The sequence below is a fragment of the Megascapheus bottae genome, chromosome 22 (genome assembly GCF_031878675.1).
Source record: "Megascapheus bottae isolate mThoBot1 chromosome 22, mThoBot2.hap1, whole genome shotgun sequence".
NCBI lineage: Eukaryota > Metazoa > Chordata > Mammalia > Rodentia > Geomyidae > Megascapheus > Megascapheus bottae.
Window position 1 is genome coordinate 15,600,630 of NC_143530.1, and position 18,174 is coordinate 15,618,803.

The 18,174-nt window shown below is 36.3% G+C and overlaps 2 protein-coding genes across 2 annotated transcripts; one reads left to right on the forward strand and one right to left on the reverse strand.

The window, feature by feature from the left end:
• Positions 1-5,159: 5,159 nt before the first annotated feature.
• Positions 5,160-7,752, forward strand: LOC150048041 (olfactory receptor 2G3-like). Its single transcript, XM_090355354.1, has 2 exons — positions 5,160-5,233; positions 6,811-7,752. The coding sequence occupies exon 2, from the start codon at positions 6,820-6,822 to the stop codon at positions 7,750-7,752; it is 933 nt and encodes a 310-aa protein (XP_090211480.1). The 5' UTR covers positions 5,160-5,233; positions 6,811-6,819.
• Positions 7,753-13,277: 5,525 nt separating this feature from the next.
• On the reverse strand, positions 13,278-14,231 carry LOC150048042 (olfactory receptor 2H2-like). Its single transcript, XM_090355259.1, has one exon. The coding sequence runs from the start codon at positions 14,229-14,231 to the stop codon at positions 13,278-13,280; it is 954 nt and encodes a 317-aa protein (XP_090211385.1).
• Between the last annotated feature and the right edge of the window lie 3,943 nt (positions 14,232-18,174).

Sequence of the window (18,174 nt, forward strand, 5' to 3'; positions counted from 1 at the left end):
CAGAGATGTTGAGCATTTTTTCATGTGTCTATAGGCCATTTTTGTTTCTTCTTCAGAGAAGACTTTCTTTAAGTCTTTGGCCCATCTTTTAATGGGATGGTTGTTACTTTGGAGATTAGTTTTGGAGTGATTCAATTTTTTGAGCTGTTGATATATTTTAGATATGACGCCTTTGTCTGTTGTGTGGTTGGTGAAGATCTTCTCCCACTCTGTAGGCTTCCTAATTAATTTACTAGCTATGTCCTTTGCCATACAAAAGCTCTGCAGTTTAATGCAGTCCCACTTATCCAGTCTTTCTCTGATTTGTTGTGATTCTTAGTCCTTATTAAGAAAGTTTCGACCTGTGCCAAGTCAAAATTTCATATGGAATAATAAAAGGTCCCATATAGCAAAAACACTCCTTAGCAGAAAGAACAGCGCTGGAGGAATTTCAATACCAAACTTTAGACTGTATTACAGAGCTATAATAATCAAAACAGCTTGGTACTGGCACAAGAACAGGCCTGAAGACCAATGGAATAGAACTGAGGACCCAGATATTAAACCACAGACCTATGGCCACCTAATCTTTGACAAGGGAGCCAAAAAAATAGAATGGAAGAAAGATAGCCTCTTCAACAAGTTGTGCTGGCAGAACTGGTTAAGCACCTGCAGAAAACTAAAGTTGGATCCTTCTTTGTCACCCTGCACTAGAATTAACTCCAAATGGATCAAAGACCTGGAGATAAAAGCTGACACAATGGAAACCTTACAAGAAGGAATAGGAGATAGACTAGGCCTCCTTGGCACAGGTTGCTTTGTTTTTTAAATTGTATTGTCAGAGTGATGTATAGAGGGGTTGGAGTTACATTCATTAGGTAGTGGGGACATTACTTCTTGAACATTGATACCTCTCCCCATGATTTTCTCCCTCCCCCAACCCCTTCCAGTCATCTTGTTTTTCCCTTCCCTTCCCTATTTCAAATAAACAAATAAATGTATATAGAATATACTAGGTATCAACATGAGATAAACCATAAGGGGAAATAAAGGAGAAAGGAAATAACTTCACATAGTACATTAAGAACAACAATCACAAAGATAAACCTCTATGCCTGGAGTTTATTTCACTTAGCCTCATCCTATATAGCCATATGTACATAGCTTTTGAACTATTGTGATGATCTGCTAAGAGAATCTTAGATATATATTGATTGTTACAAATGAGGGAAACCATTGGAGCCTATGTTTTTTGGGTCTGGCTTACCTCACTAAATATTATTTTTCCCAGTATTTCCATTTCCTTAAGAATGGGGCTATGTCATTCTTTCTGATGGCTGCATAGAATTCCATTGTGTATAAATACCACATCTTGTTGATCCAATCATCTACTGAGGGACATCTGGGTTGGTTCCATATCTTAGCTATGGTGAGTAATGCTGCAATGAACGTGGTTGTGCTAGTACTTTTAGTATGGTCTTGTTTCTGGACATTTGGGTAAAGGCCAAGGAGTGGGATGGCTGGGTTATAGGGGAGCTCTATGTTCATTCTTTTGAGAAACCACCATAGTGCTTTCCAGACCGGTTGAACGAGTTTACACTTCCACCAACAGTGTAGTAGTGTTACCTTCTGGCTACATCCTTGCTAGCATCTGCTGATTTCTTGATAATGGCCACTTTAACTGAGGTGAGGTAAAATCTCCAAGTTGTTTTGATTGGCACCTCTTTTATGTCCAGAGATGTCAAACATTTCTTTATGTGTCTATTGGCCATTCTTATTTCTGCTTCAGAGTAGTCTCTCTTTACATCTTTAACCTATCTTTTCATGGATGTTTATTTCTTTGAGAATTTGTTTTTGAGAGCTTCAATTTTCTGAGCTGTTGGTATATTTTAGATATGAGGCTCTTGTCTGTTGTATGGCTAGTGAAGATCTTCTCCCACGCTGTGGGCTTTCTATTTAACTTGCTAGCTATGTCCTTTGCCATACAGAAGCTCTGCAGTTCAATTCAGTCCCATTTGTCCAAACTTTCTTTAATTTGTTTGGCTGATTGATCTTCATCCTGGGTAAATGTGTTAGCTTTCAATTTAGGGAATCACATTGGCTCCATCCCCAGTATCTTAGCTTATTCAAAAGAAAATTAAGCATTAAAAGGGGTGCTTACAATGACTATCAGGATTAGTAGCAATTTAACAATATTCAACAGAGCCCTAACAATGCTTAATTCCTGTTCTGGTTCTCTCCCAAAGAGCAAGGCCATTCTAATCTGCCTCATTATTATAATGCCTTTATTTTGGATCAAACTGCCACCTATACATCAGTTTTATATTATTTGTGTTTATCTGTTTCCAATTGTTTCTAAGTACAAATGATGAATTGAGTCTAGAAAGTGAGGATATACCTTCAATTCTCAAATGCCTATTTCAGTGAGAAGTTCTCTAAACATTTGTCCTAATACCCTACTCACACAAATTGCTAACTTACTGAACAAAATGTTATGTAACTAAACCATTAGGGGTGTTAGCATACTAGAGGGTATTTTGGAAGAAATTTGATGTGAGCAGATCTAGCCTTTGCATTTTGTGAATTTCTTAGAAGTACCAATATGTTTTGTCAGGTTTTAAGGACTCTGTTATGTTGAGTGTCTTGAAATTTTACTTCATCAGGGAAGCTTTTGCACGGTTTAAGAAATAGTGACAAGGCAAATGCTTTACAGTCAGGTGATAATGACCTGTTTTCATCCCCTTGAAATAGAATCCACTGGTGAAAAATCTCTCTTAGTAGATAACTTGGTATATGACATATGCAAATGCATTTTCAAGATATCTTGATAATCATGTCCTGATTTCACAGTGGCCTTTAACCATGGAGGTAATTGGGTGACAATTCCATGGAAATCATAACTTTGTACAAAGACCTCACTGAAGGTGAGAACTTTATTTTCATTTTCTTCAAGATTTCATTGCAGAATGTGAATTAAGGGCCTGGACACTTTTCAGGTCGAAGTTGTAAGTGTTTGGAAGCATTTCTTTCTACGCCCTTTCTCTAGGGGACCTCTGTTCTTGGTCACTCTTGTGCTGGTATTAATTGCCCTATAAGGAATATGGAGTTCCCTGAGTCCCAATCTAGACCACATATCCGTTCTTGTTATAGAAAAAAATTCATTATTTTATGTCTCTGGAAATAAGTATTTTCTCACCTTACACAACTATTGAGAAGAGACAAAGTTTGCAGAGGTAAAGATGAAATGGCTCTTTCTTTTCTCTTCCCCATCTACGTTCATTTTAACATCCCTATACAGAGAAAATATAAACATTTATGCTGAGTGTTTATGTCAGCCAATAACTAATCTGTTTTTCCTTCATACTGCTTTCTATTGAACACTTTTGATAGGAAATAATGTTACATTTAATGTACTGTTTATATTAAAAGGATTATATTTGAAATCAATTGTTTTCATAGTTCTCTTAATTTTATAGTGTACATTCATCAACAGGAAAATATAAAAATAGAAAAAAATGAAAGCACTTTCAGCACATTTTGTGGACTACCCTATTAACTATTGGTTTTTAAAAATTCTTTTGAATTATGTGTTTGGATGTGATACTGAAGATAATGTCTTTCTGATACAGTTATAGCTTTGCATAAGTACATGTTACTGAGCATATAGGTTATGTTTGTGTATATGTGTATACAGTAATTGTTCTTGCTCCTTTAATTCTGAACTAATCTATTTTCTCAAAGAAATGCAGGAAACTAAAAAAGAATTCACTCATATTACAATATATGCATTTAAAGATGTGGGATATTGTAAATTATGACACTCATAGGCTCAATTTTTCCAGGGATTAATGATTGAATGGTATTACACTTAATTAAAATACATATATATAAACATGGTAACTGCATAGGAAGGAGACCTTGAAAATATAAATATATAGTAGCTAATTTGAAAATGGTCCCAAGCATTTAAGTGTATTTCAAATCATTAAACCTGATCTGATAGAGTTACTAAAGATACTGAAATTCCTTGGCTAAATAAAAGAGAGGGTACAAAGTGAGGCAAACATATGTATCCTTTTATTTGTGTGGGTAATGGGGCTTGAACGTGGCCTGGGCACTGGCCCTGAGCTCTTCAGCTCAAGGCTATCTCTCTACTCTTGAGCCAAGCCTCATTTCCCATTTTCTAGGGGTTAACTGGAGATGAATCTCAGGTTCTTTTGTGCCCGGGCTGGCTTTGAACCTTGATCCTCAGACCTCAGCCTCCGGAGTAGCTAGGATTACAGGCCACATGTATCCTTTGAAATACGATCATTAGTATATGCATGTTATAGTGTTGTAAATTTAAAATATATTTTTATTGCCAGTCTTGGGCTTGAGCTCAGGGCCTGAGCATTGTCCTTGGACTTTCTCAAGGCTAGAACTCTACCACTTGAGCCACATCACCACTTTCGGCTTTTTCTATGTATGTGGTACTTAGGAATTGAACCTGGGTCTTCATGCATGCTAGACAAGCACTCTACCACCAGGCCAAACTCCCAGCCTCCATTTTTTAAATTTTTTTATTAAAGAATTTATTAACATTGATTTTTACATCATATTTCAAATGACACGTTTAACAAATGAGTATTCAAGAGGGAATCTCTATATACAATCACTGGCACTTAGTTTTTAGAACATAATCAAAATTAGGCTAAGGGTTTGTATATCATAGATACATATTAATTTATGAAATAAAACATTATGTCTATAGAGTCATAGGTTCTTATGTCTATGAATTATGTTTATATTTCCAATACTATGTCCATAGCATTGGGTATGCAAATATTGAGTCCTCTCTCTTGAACTGTTTGGATCTAATAGCCACATATTAAGGATACTATCCCCAGTCCCCATTTAAAAATATGTTTTAAACATAACTTTAGTGATGAAGACAGGAAACAGGAAAAATATAGCTGAATAGAACAAATAATGGTACCAGTTCATTAAAAAATGCCTTTATTACTTAATCTGTTGAAAAATAGTCATGCATGGTTGGGATAGGAAGAAACATTTAAAAAGACAAAAAACATTTAAAAGAAATATCACTGTCAATTAAGAGTTTCATTTTCATTTTAGGACACCTGGCATGCTTAATCGAATAGGTCCTTAAATTGAAGAGTTTAAAAAAAACTCTACTTTCTAGAAAAGAAGTTTTTAGTGGACTGGATCACAGTATTTCTTAGAAGATGTTCATCAAAAAAATCAATATTAGCAGGTGAGTAAAACCTAATAAGGATACTTAACATAAAGAACCATAGAAAGAGACAAAAAAATTAGCCAATAGTTTAAGTAAGTTCTTAGAAATTTGACTTGGTTAGAGGAAATTACAAATGGTGGGAAATAATTTTGCAATCAGAAATGAGGACCAAATTTGAGCCTTGAGTTAATTTGGAACTTTAAGAAATAAAAATTACAAAAGATATTGATATATTTTATCAAAATAAAAATATGTTAATAAATACCCTATTTTTGAATGATTCTAATGACCACAAATGAACAAGAAATGGGCAAGACTAAAAGTCAAATGATAAACAACTACTTAGAATGTATTCCCATCTAGGCCATCAATTAAAAATATTCCATTAGTATAGAATCGAGCAATATTAGGAAATTAAAATCAGATTGACCTAGCAAGTAAGTTACTCTAATGAAATTGATTAAAAATTTCTTTAAAACTAAATGAATTAAGGGCCGGGAGTTTGGCCTAGTGGTTAAAGTGCCTGCCTAGCATGCATGAAGACCCGGGTTCGATTCCTCGGTACCACATACATAGAAAAAAGCCGGAAGTGGTGCTGAGGCTCAAGTGGTAGAGCTCGAGCCTTGAGAAAGTCCAAGGACAGTGCTCAGGCCCTGAACTCAAGCCCAGGACTGGCAAAAAAAAAAAAAAACTAAATGAATTAAGAAGGAGTCAAGACACATTCATAAACTGCTTTGTTGAATGAGTAACTCCTGTGTACAACTATTTAAAGATAATACAAGTATTTTTTTAAATAAAATAAAAAGAAGGAATTCAATAGATTTGCCATTCTCTACTACACAATATGAAGTTATAAAAGGAAAATTTACTTTATAATCCAAGCATGAAACCTATGGAAAAATAAAAATTTGAAATATTTTACTTTTGTTAAAATTAAAATTAAATATACAACTCTAAAAATTATTTTTACAGACATAAGCTTTGTTTCAACTTGCAATAATTACTGCTACTCTCAGTGGATTCTGTTAAAATACTCTAGATTGTCCATTTTTATTTATATGAAAATTTTATTTTATTATTATGCAAAAAATATGAATCAAAAGTTGATAAGAAGATGTTATCGAATAAGTAATTAAAACATGTGGTTGGATATTTCACTCTGAGCATGATATTGACAAATGCATATATCACATCTACTTTTGTTACTTACATTATTTACAGTTGAATAGCGACAAAGATGTCTACTGATTTGGTAGCACACCTGCTTTTCCTGCTGTGGAGGAAATAAAAGGCAGATTTCCAGAAAAAAAAAATAAACAATTTGGAGTAACTGAACAATAATGATGGAGGCTTTATTGTTCCACTTTTCATATTTCAGCATATCTTTTGACAGTTCTCTGTGTGCTCTGATTACTTTTCTTTCCTCTGTGTCTCTGTCCATTAGATTTCATCTCTGTCTCTTTCTCTCTTTTCCCCATACATCATAACTTGCACTGATTCTTCATCTTTAGGGGCAGCGTCTCTCAGGTGTGTATTGCATCCTATATTGTATCCCACCTAACACTTACATTTGTATACACTTTCTCCTTTTCCAGGGTGGAGTGATGAAGACGATCAATGAGAGTGCAGGCGGTGATTTCATCCTGGTGGGATTCTCTGACAAGCCACAACTTGAGAAAATCCTCTTCGTGGCAGTGCTCATCTCTTACCTCCTCACCCTGGCAGGCAACACAGCAATCATCCTTGTCTCTTTCCTAGATTCCATGCTCCACACACCCATGTACTATTTCCTTACCAACCTCTCCTTCGTGGACCTCTGCTTCACCACCAGCATCGTTCCCCAGCTGCTGTGGAACCTCCACGGTCCAGCCAAGACAATTTCTCCCCTAGGCTGTGCCATTCAACTCTACGTATCTCTGGCGCTGGGATCCACTGAATGTGTGCTCCTAGCTGTCATGGCCTTCGATCGGTATGCTGCTGTTTGCCGACCGCTTCATTATGCCACAGTGATGCACCCACGACTTTGCCAGTCTCTTGCAGGAGTAGCCTGGCTGAGTGGAGTGGGCAACACACTGATTCAAGGAACCATCACCCTTCGCCTGCCTCGCTGTGGGAACCATCGAATTTATCACTTCATCTGCGAAGTTCCTGCCATGATCAAACTGGCCTGTGTGGACACCCATGCCAATGAGGTCCAGCTCTTCCTGGCCTCCTTGGTGCTACTTCTCCTTCCCCTGACACTTATCCTGCTCTCCTATGGGCGCATCGCTCATGCAGTGATGAAGATCAGGTCTGTTGAAGCCTGGCGCAAAGCTCTGGGAACTTGTGGGTCTCACCTCATGGTGGTTTCCCTTTTCTACGGCACCATCACAGCTATCTATATACAACCCAAGAGCTCCTACGCTCACAGCCAAGGGAAGTTCATCACGCTTTTGTACACCGTGGTCACCCCCACTCTCAACCCTCTCATTTATACTCTTAGAAACAAGGATGTCAAAGGAGCTTTGAGGAGGCTGGTGAGGAAAGACAAGAATTGAGAAGTGTGAGAAATCTTCCTGAAGTATTTGGCTCAACTTAAGATGAAGATGATACAGACGACCTGATATGAGATTTGTGCTAAATAACTCAATTCGCATCTCTTTGGAGAATCTATAAGCGATGGAAATGGCTTCCTTTCACTTTCCTGGTTAGAGCATTGGAAGATACCCTATCTACTTCAACGCCTTTGCTATCTGGTGGATAATAAGTTTGCCCAACAAAGTACAAGCAAGGCTTGTTTCCAGTCACTTCATTTTCTATTCCTTTTTTGTATAAAAACTTCTAACTCTGTTTTATTAGCTAAAATATTCCTATTGGTTGATCTCTCTTGTGCAGAATAAGCAGTGCACTGCTAAATAGCTAGATGTGTTTGAGTTTATCTTTAACAATTTATTGCTGTCAGTACAGTGATATATTGCTCATCTTGATCCTTGGGCCAAGTTGAAAAAAAAAAAAACACATGAAAACATGTCGTCTAAAATTGGTCCCTCACTTCCCTTGCTGCACTGGGAAGTATCCTGGTGGTACTCTTTGGATTTCTATATTCTGTATTTGACTTTTTGCCAAAGTAGGTTTTCAGTGAAATTTTGATTATCCATCATAGCCAATTGGTAGTTGGTTTTGAGTTTTAATTGATGGTATTTAGATTATTGGGTGATTTATGTCAAGAGGAAGATCACAGGAATTTAGTCCTTGTCAGATAAAAAGGTGAGGAGAAAATGAACTCTAATTCTTTTGGGAATTTGTGTATGCAATTGCTTATGCCTGTTGATTGCCTGAAAATTCAAATGTGTTTAGGAATTTTGAAGCCTTTTTCAGAAGATGGAGGATTATGTGCTTTGTTTTTCTGACATTGCAGGGAATCTTCTCTGAGCACCAAAAACTTTCAGTGTCTGCAGAAGACTGTGTACCAAAGATGATCTTAATATGCCTCACATAAATATTATAGCTTTTATAAAATTATGTATTAAAAGGGAGTCCTAGCATGGAGCATAATATTTTCTCCTACTCAGCCTTCTATGATTTAATTGCTAAGGCATTTAAATGATTAAGTGATTTAAAATTCAGGGTTTTTTTTCAGAGCTTGCAAGATAGTTCTGTTTTATGGAGGACAACAGCAAAAACATTTATGATATTGCAAGTTGGGCAAAAAAGGTCAGAAAACAATGTGTTTCTTGTAACTTTACAGAAAGTTTTAATATCCCCCAAACCTTAAGCAAAGTAAATTATTTAATGAAAAACTGATGAATGATGTGACTGTACCATTATGATACATTTGCATACACAGAATTATTCAAAATTTATTTGTTAATGAAAAGTTCTACATTAGTTGTTTTGTGTGTGTGTGTGTGTGTGTGTGTGTGTGTGTGTGTGTGTGTGTGTGTTTGCTAGTCCTGGGCTTGGGCTCAGGGACTGAACACTGTCCTTAGACTTTCTCAAGGCTAGAGCTCTACCACTTGAGCCACAGCACCACTTCTGGCTTTTTTCTGTGTATGTGGTTCTGAGGAATCGAACCCCGGTCTTTGTGCATGCTAGGCAAGCACTCTACCACTAGGCCAAACTCCCGGCCCCTGTATTTTTAGTTTTTAACCTTATTATTACAAATTAAAGAACCAATTAAGAATACTAAAATGGCCATCTATCTGCTGATGTTCTTGCCAACACTTAGAATCCTCAGTGTTTTAGTTTAGATTTGCTGATAAAAATATAGAGTTATATTTTGGGGTCAGATATTCATATTTTACATGTGAATGAGAAGGCATACTATTTGTCTTTTGTGCTAATTTGTTTAAAACTCACAAACTCACTCATCATATCCATGTTCTGTATACAAAGACACTGAATTTCAGAAAAGCTAAAGAACTTGTGTTGCAAGTTATTGTTGTGCAGTTGATAAAAGGCAGACTAGGTCTCAGATTCCTGGTCTGTATCAGTTAAAATCCTTTTAAAAATAACTATTGTATTGTATGTAGTAATTAATAGATAAACTTATAGTATGTGAATATTTAACCATTCACGTAGCAGCACTTTTATTCATAAAATTAGATATTATATATAAAGCTTACTGTCTCCATTTACTTCCATGCCTGTATTTAATGTCCCAGTTTTCTGAACTTGATGATGAAAAAGAAACAAAGCAAGATGGTACCATAGAAAGAATGGGAACGACTGGGAGAGAGTGATGGAAGGGAAGGGAATTCAAACAGAATTGTACTCATTACTCATTACTCATTACCTGGTTTATGTAACTGTAACCCCTCTGAATATCAACTCTACAATATCAATAAAAAGGAAAGAGTAATGATGAGATGTTTAAATTAAAAGCGCAAATGCTAGGGAGAATTATAATTTCCTGATAAGCACAATTCTGAAGTTCAGCTATTTAATAATCTCATTAAGTTCATGCGTTGTTACTAAATAAAATGAAAATATTAAATGATTTAAAAATAATTAAGTACGAATAAAACAATATTTGAGTGCAGTGGCTCACACTTGTAATCCTAGTTACTCAGGAGGCTGAGATCTGAGGATTGCGGTTCAATGCCAGCCTGGGCACTAAAGTCTGTGAGACCCTTTATTTCCAATTAACCACCAGAGAACTGGAAGTGGCACTGTGGCTCAAGGAGTAGGGTGGGAGCCTTGAGCTGAAGAATGCACGGACAATGCCCAGAGTTTAAGCCGCATGACCGATAAAAAAAAATATATATATACATTATTTTATTATTTTAAAAAGTAAATATTTTATCTACAAATTTTTCATGTATATAATCAAATGCATATAAACATTTATATATGTATATGTACATAAATATATGTATGTTTAAAATCAAATGCACATAAATATTTACATACTAGGACATATATTATTCATATAGTATTGCAATATTGAATAATCATAATGTTTCAGCACTGAGAAGTGTTGATCATATTTTCTTGTCCTTTGCTTATCAATTGATTGGTGTCGTGAGATGAATCCTGCAAATTTTTCATAGAGCAAGTCCAATCTTGCAGCAGTCCAACCATTTGCTATCCTATGTGTCATATGCAGCAAAATCAAGCCTAACTTCCCATGGTCAGACACTTCACCGAACTCAACAGAGACTGTAATAAGGACAGATTATACCTAGCACAGTCTGTTTTTGTGTGTCCTATGTTACCACACAAGTGAGCCTATAGGTGGGTCTATAAACACTTCTGCTGAATTGACACTAGGTGGCAAACAAAGACTAATTTTCTGCTATAGAGTCAGAGCCAAGTAAAATATTTTAGCAAGTAGAGTGATGCCAATTTCAGTGATGGGGCAATTTCTGCAGGTCTAGGTTGGCAACCACCTGTCTATAATGCCTATTAAACCCATTTCACTTGTGGATTTGAGCACATCACTTTCGGGGCTGTTGGTTCATTCCAGTTTGAATGGGTGATTCTTTTATGTCTTCAAGAGGAAATCATACAACATTTATTGTATAGTCAATTAAATGAATTTTAAACATGTAGTGCCTTTTCATAATCCTGGCAATATTTTAGTACATGACTAAGGCACAACATGAGATGACTTTTTTCCAGTATTATAAAAACACATGTATAGATAAGCATGAAAAAGCACATAATAAAAATAATTATTTCTGGCCTGAGACTATTAATGTCCCTTTTTGATACATAGACATGAATCTAGGACCTTGTACTGCCTAGAAAGCGTGCTATAATTTGAGCTATATCCGCAATCTTCGTTCTTATTTTAATTTTGAGATAGGGTCTCCCCAACTTTGCTCAGATAAATTCAATATATCAGATAACAAAGTGAGATACTGTAACAATATGAGATAACCAAGGGACAGCAAAGGAGATGAGAGACAACATAGTACATTAAGGACAACAATCATTCGTTATATGGCTTTTGTTTCAATGTCCTGGAGGTCCTTTCAATTAGCTTCATACTATATGGCCTTATGTATCAAGATTTTGCTCTATTGCAGATCTCTGCTAGTAGAGCCCAAGGTTTCTACTGATTATGACGAATGAGGGAAACCATTGAGCCTAAGTTCCTTTGGCTCAGATTGATCTTGAATTTAAAATCTTCTTGCACCTTCCTTGTGAGTAACTGGAAATATAGGTGGGCCCCTTGCCCAACTAGAAATGATTTTAATTATTGATTATATTCTGCTTTTCCAAATTTTAGACAAATTGTTTCTGCTAATTAAGCAGATATCTTATTAATTGAAAAGTCTTTTCCTCATGTTTTCTTTAATAGTAAAATATCTTCTGTCTTTAATAGAAAAAGACATAATTGTGAGCTAGATGCTTAAACAAATTATACTGGAAAGAAGTTTCCATAAATTTGTTAAACTATTCATGCTGCCTAACTAGTATAATTTTAGAACTCCTCACTGAAACATTTTTAGAGTCAAGTCAGCAAAATTGATGTAAAATTATAAACTGTCATAAAGTGAGCCTGTGGTTCTAAAGGTTATAAAATGAATTTTAGAACCACTAAATCTCTGGTCATTCTTTTCAGATTAAAAGCAATGTATATAAAACTGTGACTCCTTGATTATGAAAACTCAACCACTTGGTTACTTAAGTAATTTCTAAATTCTCTAATATAATATATTAGAGAACTTACATTAGTGTTTTCTCATTTTTCTAATGTCTAATACATGACAGGTATATAATATGACATCTATAAGCTGAATGAATATAATTTAGGTCTATTAAGAGCAAATATTCATTAAAACAGGAAGTCACAATGAAGAAAGAAATAGAAGTACAACCAAAAATATGAATTCTTTGTTTTGCCAGTCCTGGGGCTTGAACTCAGGGCCTAAGCACTGTCCTTGGGCTTTTCAAGGTTAGAACTCTACCACTTGAGCCATAGCACCATTCCAGCTTTTTCTATGTATGTGGTATCGAGGAATTGAACCTGGGTCTTCTTACAGGCTACTCAAGCACTCTACCACTAGGCCAAACTCCTGGCCCAAGAATATGAATTCTTAAAAAAAAACACCAATCTTATTAGGGACACAGTACCTGGAAACACTTGACTTTGATGGTTTGGAAAGTATTCTTGCATCGGATAGTGGTAGATGCCTTGTATAACCACATTAAGGCAAGAGATAAAAAGAAGAACCACATAACAAAACCATTAAATGAAAGCACAGAAGCAAATGTAAATTACTTGAAGAGCCTTTTCCTAAGAATTTTAGAAACTTTGTCAGAAGAGGCTTTTCAGACCCTAAGTGAAAAGAATGAAAAAGTAAAATAAAGGAAAATACATGAAATCTGCTACTTGGTATATTTTGGAAATATTGAGTTTCTTGTGCACTCAATCTAAGTTTTTTAAAAGAAATCATTCTAAAACATTTTCATTTCTAGGCTATAGTGTGCTGATGATAAGAAAAAAATCAAGGATCCAATTAATATTTGAAGAATGAAATGTAAAGCATATCTATAATAAAATGAAGTTCTTCTTTCTTCTAGGTTTTAAATGAGATTACTCTTTATTTTCCAGTTCAGCAATCAATAAACACTAGACAACTGGCTTATTCTTGGATTTACAAGTTCCCCTCCCTAATCTCATTAATGCCCCCTTTATCTCCTTGTTCCTTAGAGTATAGATGAGGGGGTTAAGAGTTGGCGTCACTACAGTGTAGAACAGGGTGAGAAACTTGCCCCTTTCATGAGCATATGGATTTTTGGGTTGAAGATAGACCCCTGTGACTGTGCCATAGAAGAGGGAGACCACTAGAAGGTGAGAAGTGCAGGTGCCCAAGGCTTTCTTCTGTCCAGCTGCTGAAGTTATCCTCATCACCGCCATTGTAATAGCAGCATAAGAGGAAAGGATAAGGATCAAGGGCCCCATCAGGAGAACAATGCTGGATATGAGCATCTGGATTTCAATGTAGGTAGTGTCTGCATTGGAGATCTGAACCAGGGCTGGGATTTCACACACGATGTCATCCACCATCCGGTGTGAGCAGAAGGGTAGTTGGAGGGTGGCAGGGGACTGGATCAGAGACTGAACCAAGCCAGTCCCCCAGGCAAGGACAGCCAGCTGCACACAGACTCTGCTGTGCATGATAGCCACATATTGCAGTGGATGACACACTGCTACATAGCGGTCAAAAGCCATGACAACAAGAAGGACACATTCAGTCGTCCCAAGCCACAGGAAGATGTAGAGCTGAATGGCACAGCCAGTGTAGCTGATGGTCTTCTCTGGGCCCCAGAAATTCAGCAGCATCTGAGGCACACAGCTGCTGGTGAAGCACAGGTCCAGGAAGGAAAGGTTGGAGAGGAAGAAATACATGGGGATCTGGAGTTTGGGATCTAGCCAGGAAACAAGCATGATGACCATATTTCCTGAAATGGTCAAGCCATAGAAGATCAAAATGACCCAGAAAAGGACCTTCTCTAAATATGGCTTATCGGAGAAGCCCAGGAGGATGAAATCGCTGTGGCTGTCATTGCAAAGTGTGCCCATAGCTTCGGGGACCATTGCCTCTTAGGACCATGACTCCAAAGTTGAGGCTCAGAGACAAGAAGAAGAGCAATACCACTCTTAGGATTTTTCTTTGGTTTAAGCACAAGATTTTCATTAGCTGTATTTGGGGAGAGAGATGCATGATTTGTGGAAGTGTTTTAATCTTTGATATCCATCCTAATTCTCTCTCTTAATATCCTCAGTTTTGTATAACTTCATTTTAAGCATAAATATTAGAATACTTAAAAAACCAATAAAAATAAAGACGTTCTATAGAAAGACTTGAAAAAATCCTATTAAGTGAAGTAAGCCAGACCCAAACAAACATAGGCTCCACGGTTTCCCTCATTTGTAATAATTAGTACACATGTAGGACTCTCCTAGCAGAGGATCTCGAAACCTAGGTACATAAGGTCATATAGGATAAGGCTTAATGAAAGGACCTCTAGGATATGGATACAAGAGTTTTATCTCGTGTGATGGTTATTCTTAATGTACTACGTTATTTCTCTTCTCTTTTTTGTCTTTATAGTTAATCTCATGTTGTTACTGCATCTGACTTTCTTACCTGGTATATTTTAGGTACATTTATTTGTTTGTTTGAAATAGGAAAGAGAAGGGGAGAAAACAAGACCATTGGGAGGGGTGGGGGAAGGTAATTGAGGACAAAAACATGAGAAAGGGTGTCAATGTGTGGGAAGTAATGTATCTACTACCTGATGAATGTTACTGGAAGCCCTCTATACGTTACCCGACCATAAAAAATTTTAAAAAAATGCTGTCTCATTTCAAATTGCAATTCTTTCGTAGCAGGGTTAAACTATTTTATAACCATTTAATCTCGTTATTGTTGAGTTGCATATTGCTCTCATTTTCTATTAAAATTGTAATATTAGAATCTTTTTTACAACTTCATAAGAGTTCTTTATATTAAAGCAAGATACTTTTATATTTCTGGAAACTGTCCTTAAAGAGCTTATTATATGACTTTGACTTTTGTTTTCAGTGTTTTATGATTTGTGTAAGTAAAATTTTGATTTACTCATAAAAAGACATTGTATAATATGGATAGTTTGAAACACAATTCTAATAAAACTATACTATTAGTGAAACATTCAGAAATTATTACACAAATAATACTTTCAACTTTGTCCACATTCTACCATGCAATGGGTACATATTTGAAAATACCCCTTGGTACTTCATTAATGTGTACCATTTTATGTTCTTTTCTATCAGTTAAAAACATTCAAAGTAAGACATGACCCTTTTATTTAAAAGAAAACTATGGCCATACCCAAAATGAGCACTAATTAAGTTATAAAGATTTTTTTTCACTGAGAGGTCACTGTCACTTAAAACAATGATGGGAGTTGTCCAGAAAACTTTTAGATATTTCTTTAGAATTGGCAACAATATAATATGAGACGTAGGGAATCCCATGTTGCTACTTATTTCCATTTATGCCAGTGTCCATTTCTTCCTCACACTGTTACCTCCATGCTTAGTATAAGATCTAAAACAAAGCTGCAAAGTCTCTTTGTTTCATAACCCCCCTTTATCATTGCTATGAAGAGATAAGAGACAAATACTACTAGATACAAGGAAGAAAACGTAGAAATTGTAACCTCACATTTCCTTTTTACTATGGAAGTAGCTAGCTATCAAAGACCTTATCAGAATTTGGCTTGAGAGGCTGTGCAGTAGATGAGAATTCTGCATTTTAGTGGGAAAAGTCATCATTTTCCCCCTTTCTTTTATTTTGACCAATAAATGTTGATGCTATTAAAGAAAAACTCACACTCTTACCTAGGCTTTAGTAGCACTTGGAACATTTACTTGTGTCCTTGTGTCTGTCCACATTTTATGTACATTGTTTTCCTCATCTTGCTTATGGATGAATTCATTGTTTTAATAGAAAGCTTGGATTCCAAAGCACAAACAACTCTATGCATCTCCAACTCTGATATACTATATCAACTTAGGATAAGAGTTTGAACTGGTGACTAGAAGAAATATCTCAAATAAAAGCTATTTGTTTGTAGCAGAAGGATAAACTCATGAGAGCATTCCGTGTATCAAGGGATGAACTCTTGATGTTAGAGCAAATGGGATTTTGGTGAAAACAAAGGAACAGTGTGGCTAGATTTCCTCAACTGGGCTATTGGGAAAGCAGCTCCCACAGTGTCAATTAACACATCATGAAGATTCCTGGTGAGCACAGTGACACAGTGACAATTTATCAGCATGCTGTCACACTGCTGTTGTAGGAGAAGCATGAGTCCCTGGTCAGAATATCATTGAGAAAAATGCTTTGACCCATATGACAAAGGGAATTTGGAAAGGAATGAGCTGTCTTCAGTTTCTTGCTTATTTTTCTTTCAATTCCTTTTTCTGCTAAAAGCTAACATTTAAGAGATCCTTTGCAAAGTCATCTGAAGTGAGGATAGGGAAATAGGTTTTTGAAAAAAAAATCACAAATGAAAATACTTACCTTTGACATTTGTATGTTCTTCATTTGACTCATGTATTACTCCTAGTGAGAACAGAGTTTCAGAAAGATAATTGATTTAATGTATATTCAGAATCCTGGAGGATGGCATCGTACTTTTTCCAGCAGACCATTTTGTGAGAGTGTATTATATGAGCACTCTTACTTGCTTTGGTCTTTCTTGGTTTCCTTTGTGTCCTCTAATGGTTTGTGTACTGTAATCTACAGAATCAATCCTTCATAAGCCTTTAGAAAATTATATTGACTGAGGACTTGTTTGAGAACAGAAGGTCATGCTTGGTTTTTGTCTTATCATCTATAATGAACCCAAATGGACAAAACACATTGCCACATTATAATGGAAGCATTGCAATGTCACCAATGTGACATTGCTTTCCCAGGAATACCCCATTGGGCTCTTGATAACCACTTGGTTATGAAACAGTGACTAGAGTACTTGCTTGTAAGCTCATGTGCCAATCCATCTCAACTACTATCTACATTATTTATATGGCCATTGCATAAAAACATTTCACAGCCCAGGCAGATGGTTGAACTCAAGTTATTCTGAAGATTCTTAATTGGAACAGCTTTTCCATATGACTCTTATTCTCAAGTAGAAGGGCACCCAGTTTTTTACCGATGTCATTTGCTTTCTACACATTCCTGTAAACTTTGGCAAGAATTTTAGAGATAGAGAAATAGGCCTTTTACTATTCAGGAATTGCTCAAAACGTACTCCTACACATGTCCTAACCTTGTTTCAATGGCTGAACAAAACCTCTCACCTTGACATCCACATTGTCATTTTCCCCTGGGAACCTCAAGTCCCTGATTTCCTACAATTGTAAACTAAAATGCCACAAAACAACTTTGTCTTCTAGTTTCTCCTCAACTACTATGATTTTTATGGGCAATTTAACTAGCAGTACAGTTCATCAGGAACGTGGAGGCTGGAACATTGCCTGATTCTCATTCCATGTGACAAAGATGCACTGTCACATAGGAGTCATGCAGTGAGGATCGTGCAAAATGCATTAAAAAACACAGATGGGGTCAGCAATCTGAGCTTATTATTTTAATTAAGAAATGAAAGAAGTTAAACATGACTGGAAAGCACAATAAAAATATTTTTCAGGGCTGAGAGGTTGGCCTAGTGGTAAAGTGCTTGCATAGCATGCACAAAGCCCTGGATTCAAGTCCTTGGTACCACATACATAGGAAAAGATGGAAGTGGTGGCTCAAGTGGTAGAACTCTAGCCTTGAGCAAGCCCAAGTTCAGTGCTCATGCCCTGAGTTTAAGCCCCAGGACTGGCAAATTTTCTTTTGAATGATATTTAAAAGTAAAAGTCTCACAGCACTGGGCAGGATGGTATATACCAGTAATCACAGCTACTCCAGAAAAGGGAGCTTAGGAGGTAAGACTTTGAGGCCAGCATAAATAAGCAAAGA

Bases quoted from the DNA above. Each gene is read 5' to 3' on its own strand.
- LOC150048041 (XM_090355354.1), top strand. From the start codon at position 6,820: ATGAAGACGATCAATGAGAGTGCAGGCGGTGATTTCATCCTGGTGGGA.
- LOC150048042 (XM_090355259.1), bottom strand. From the start codon at position 14,231: ATGGGCACACTTTGCAATGACAGCCACAGCGATTTCATCCTCCTGGGC.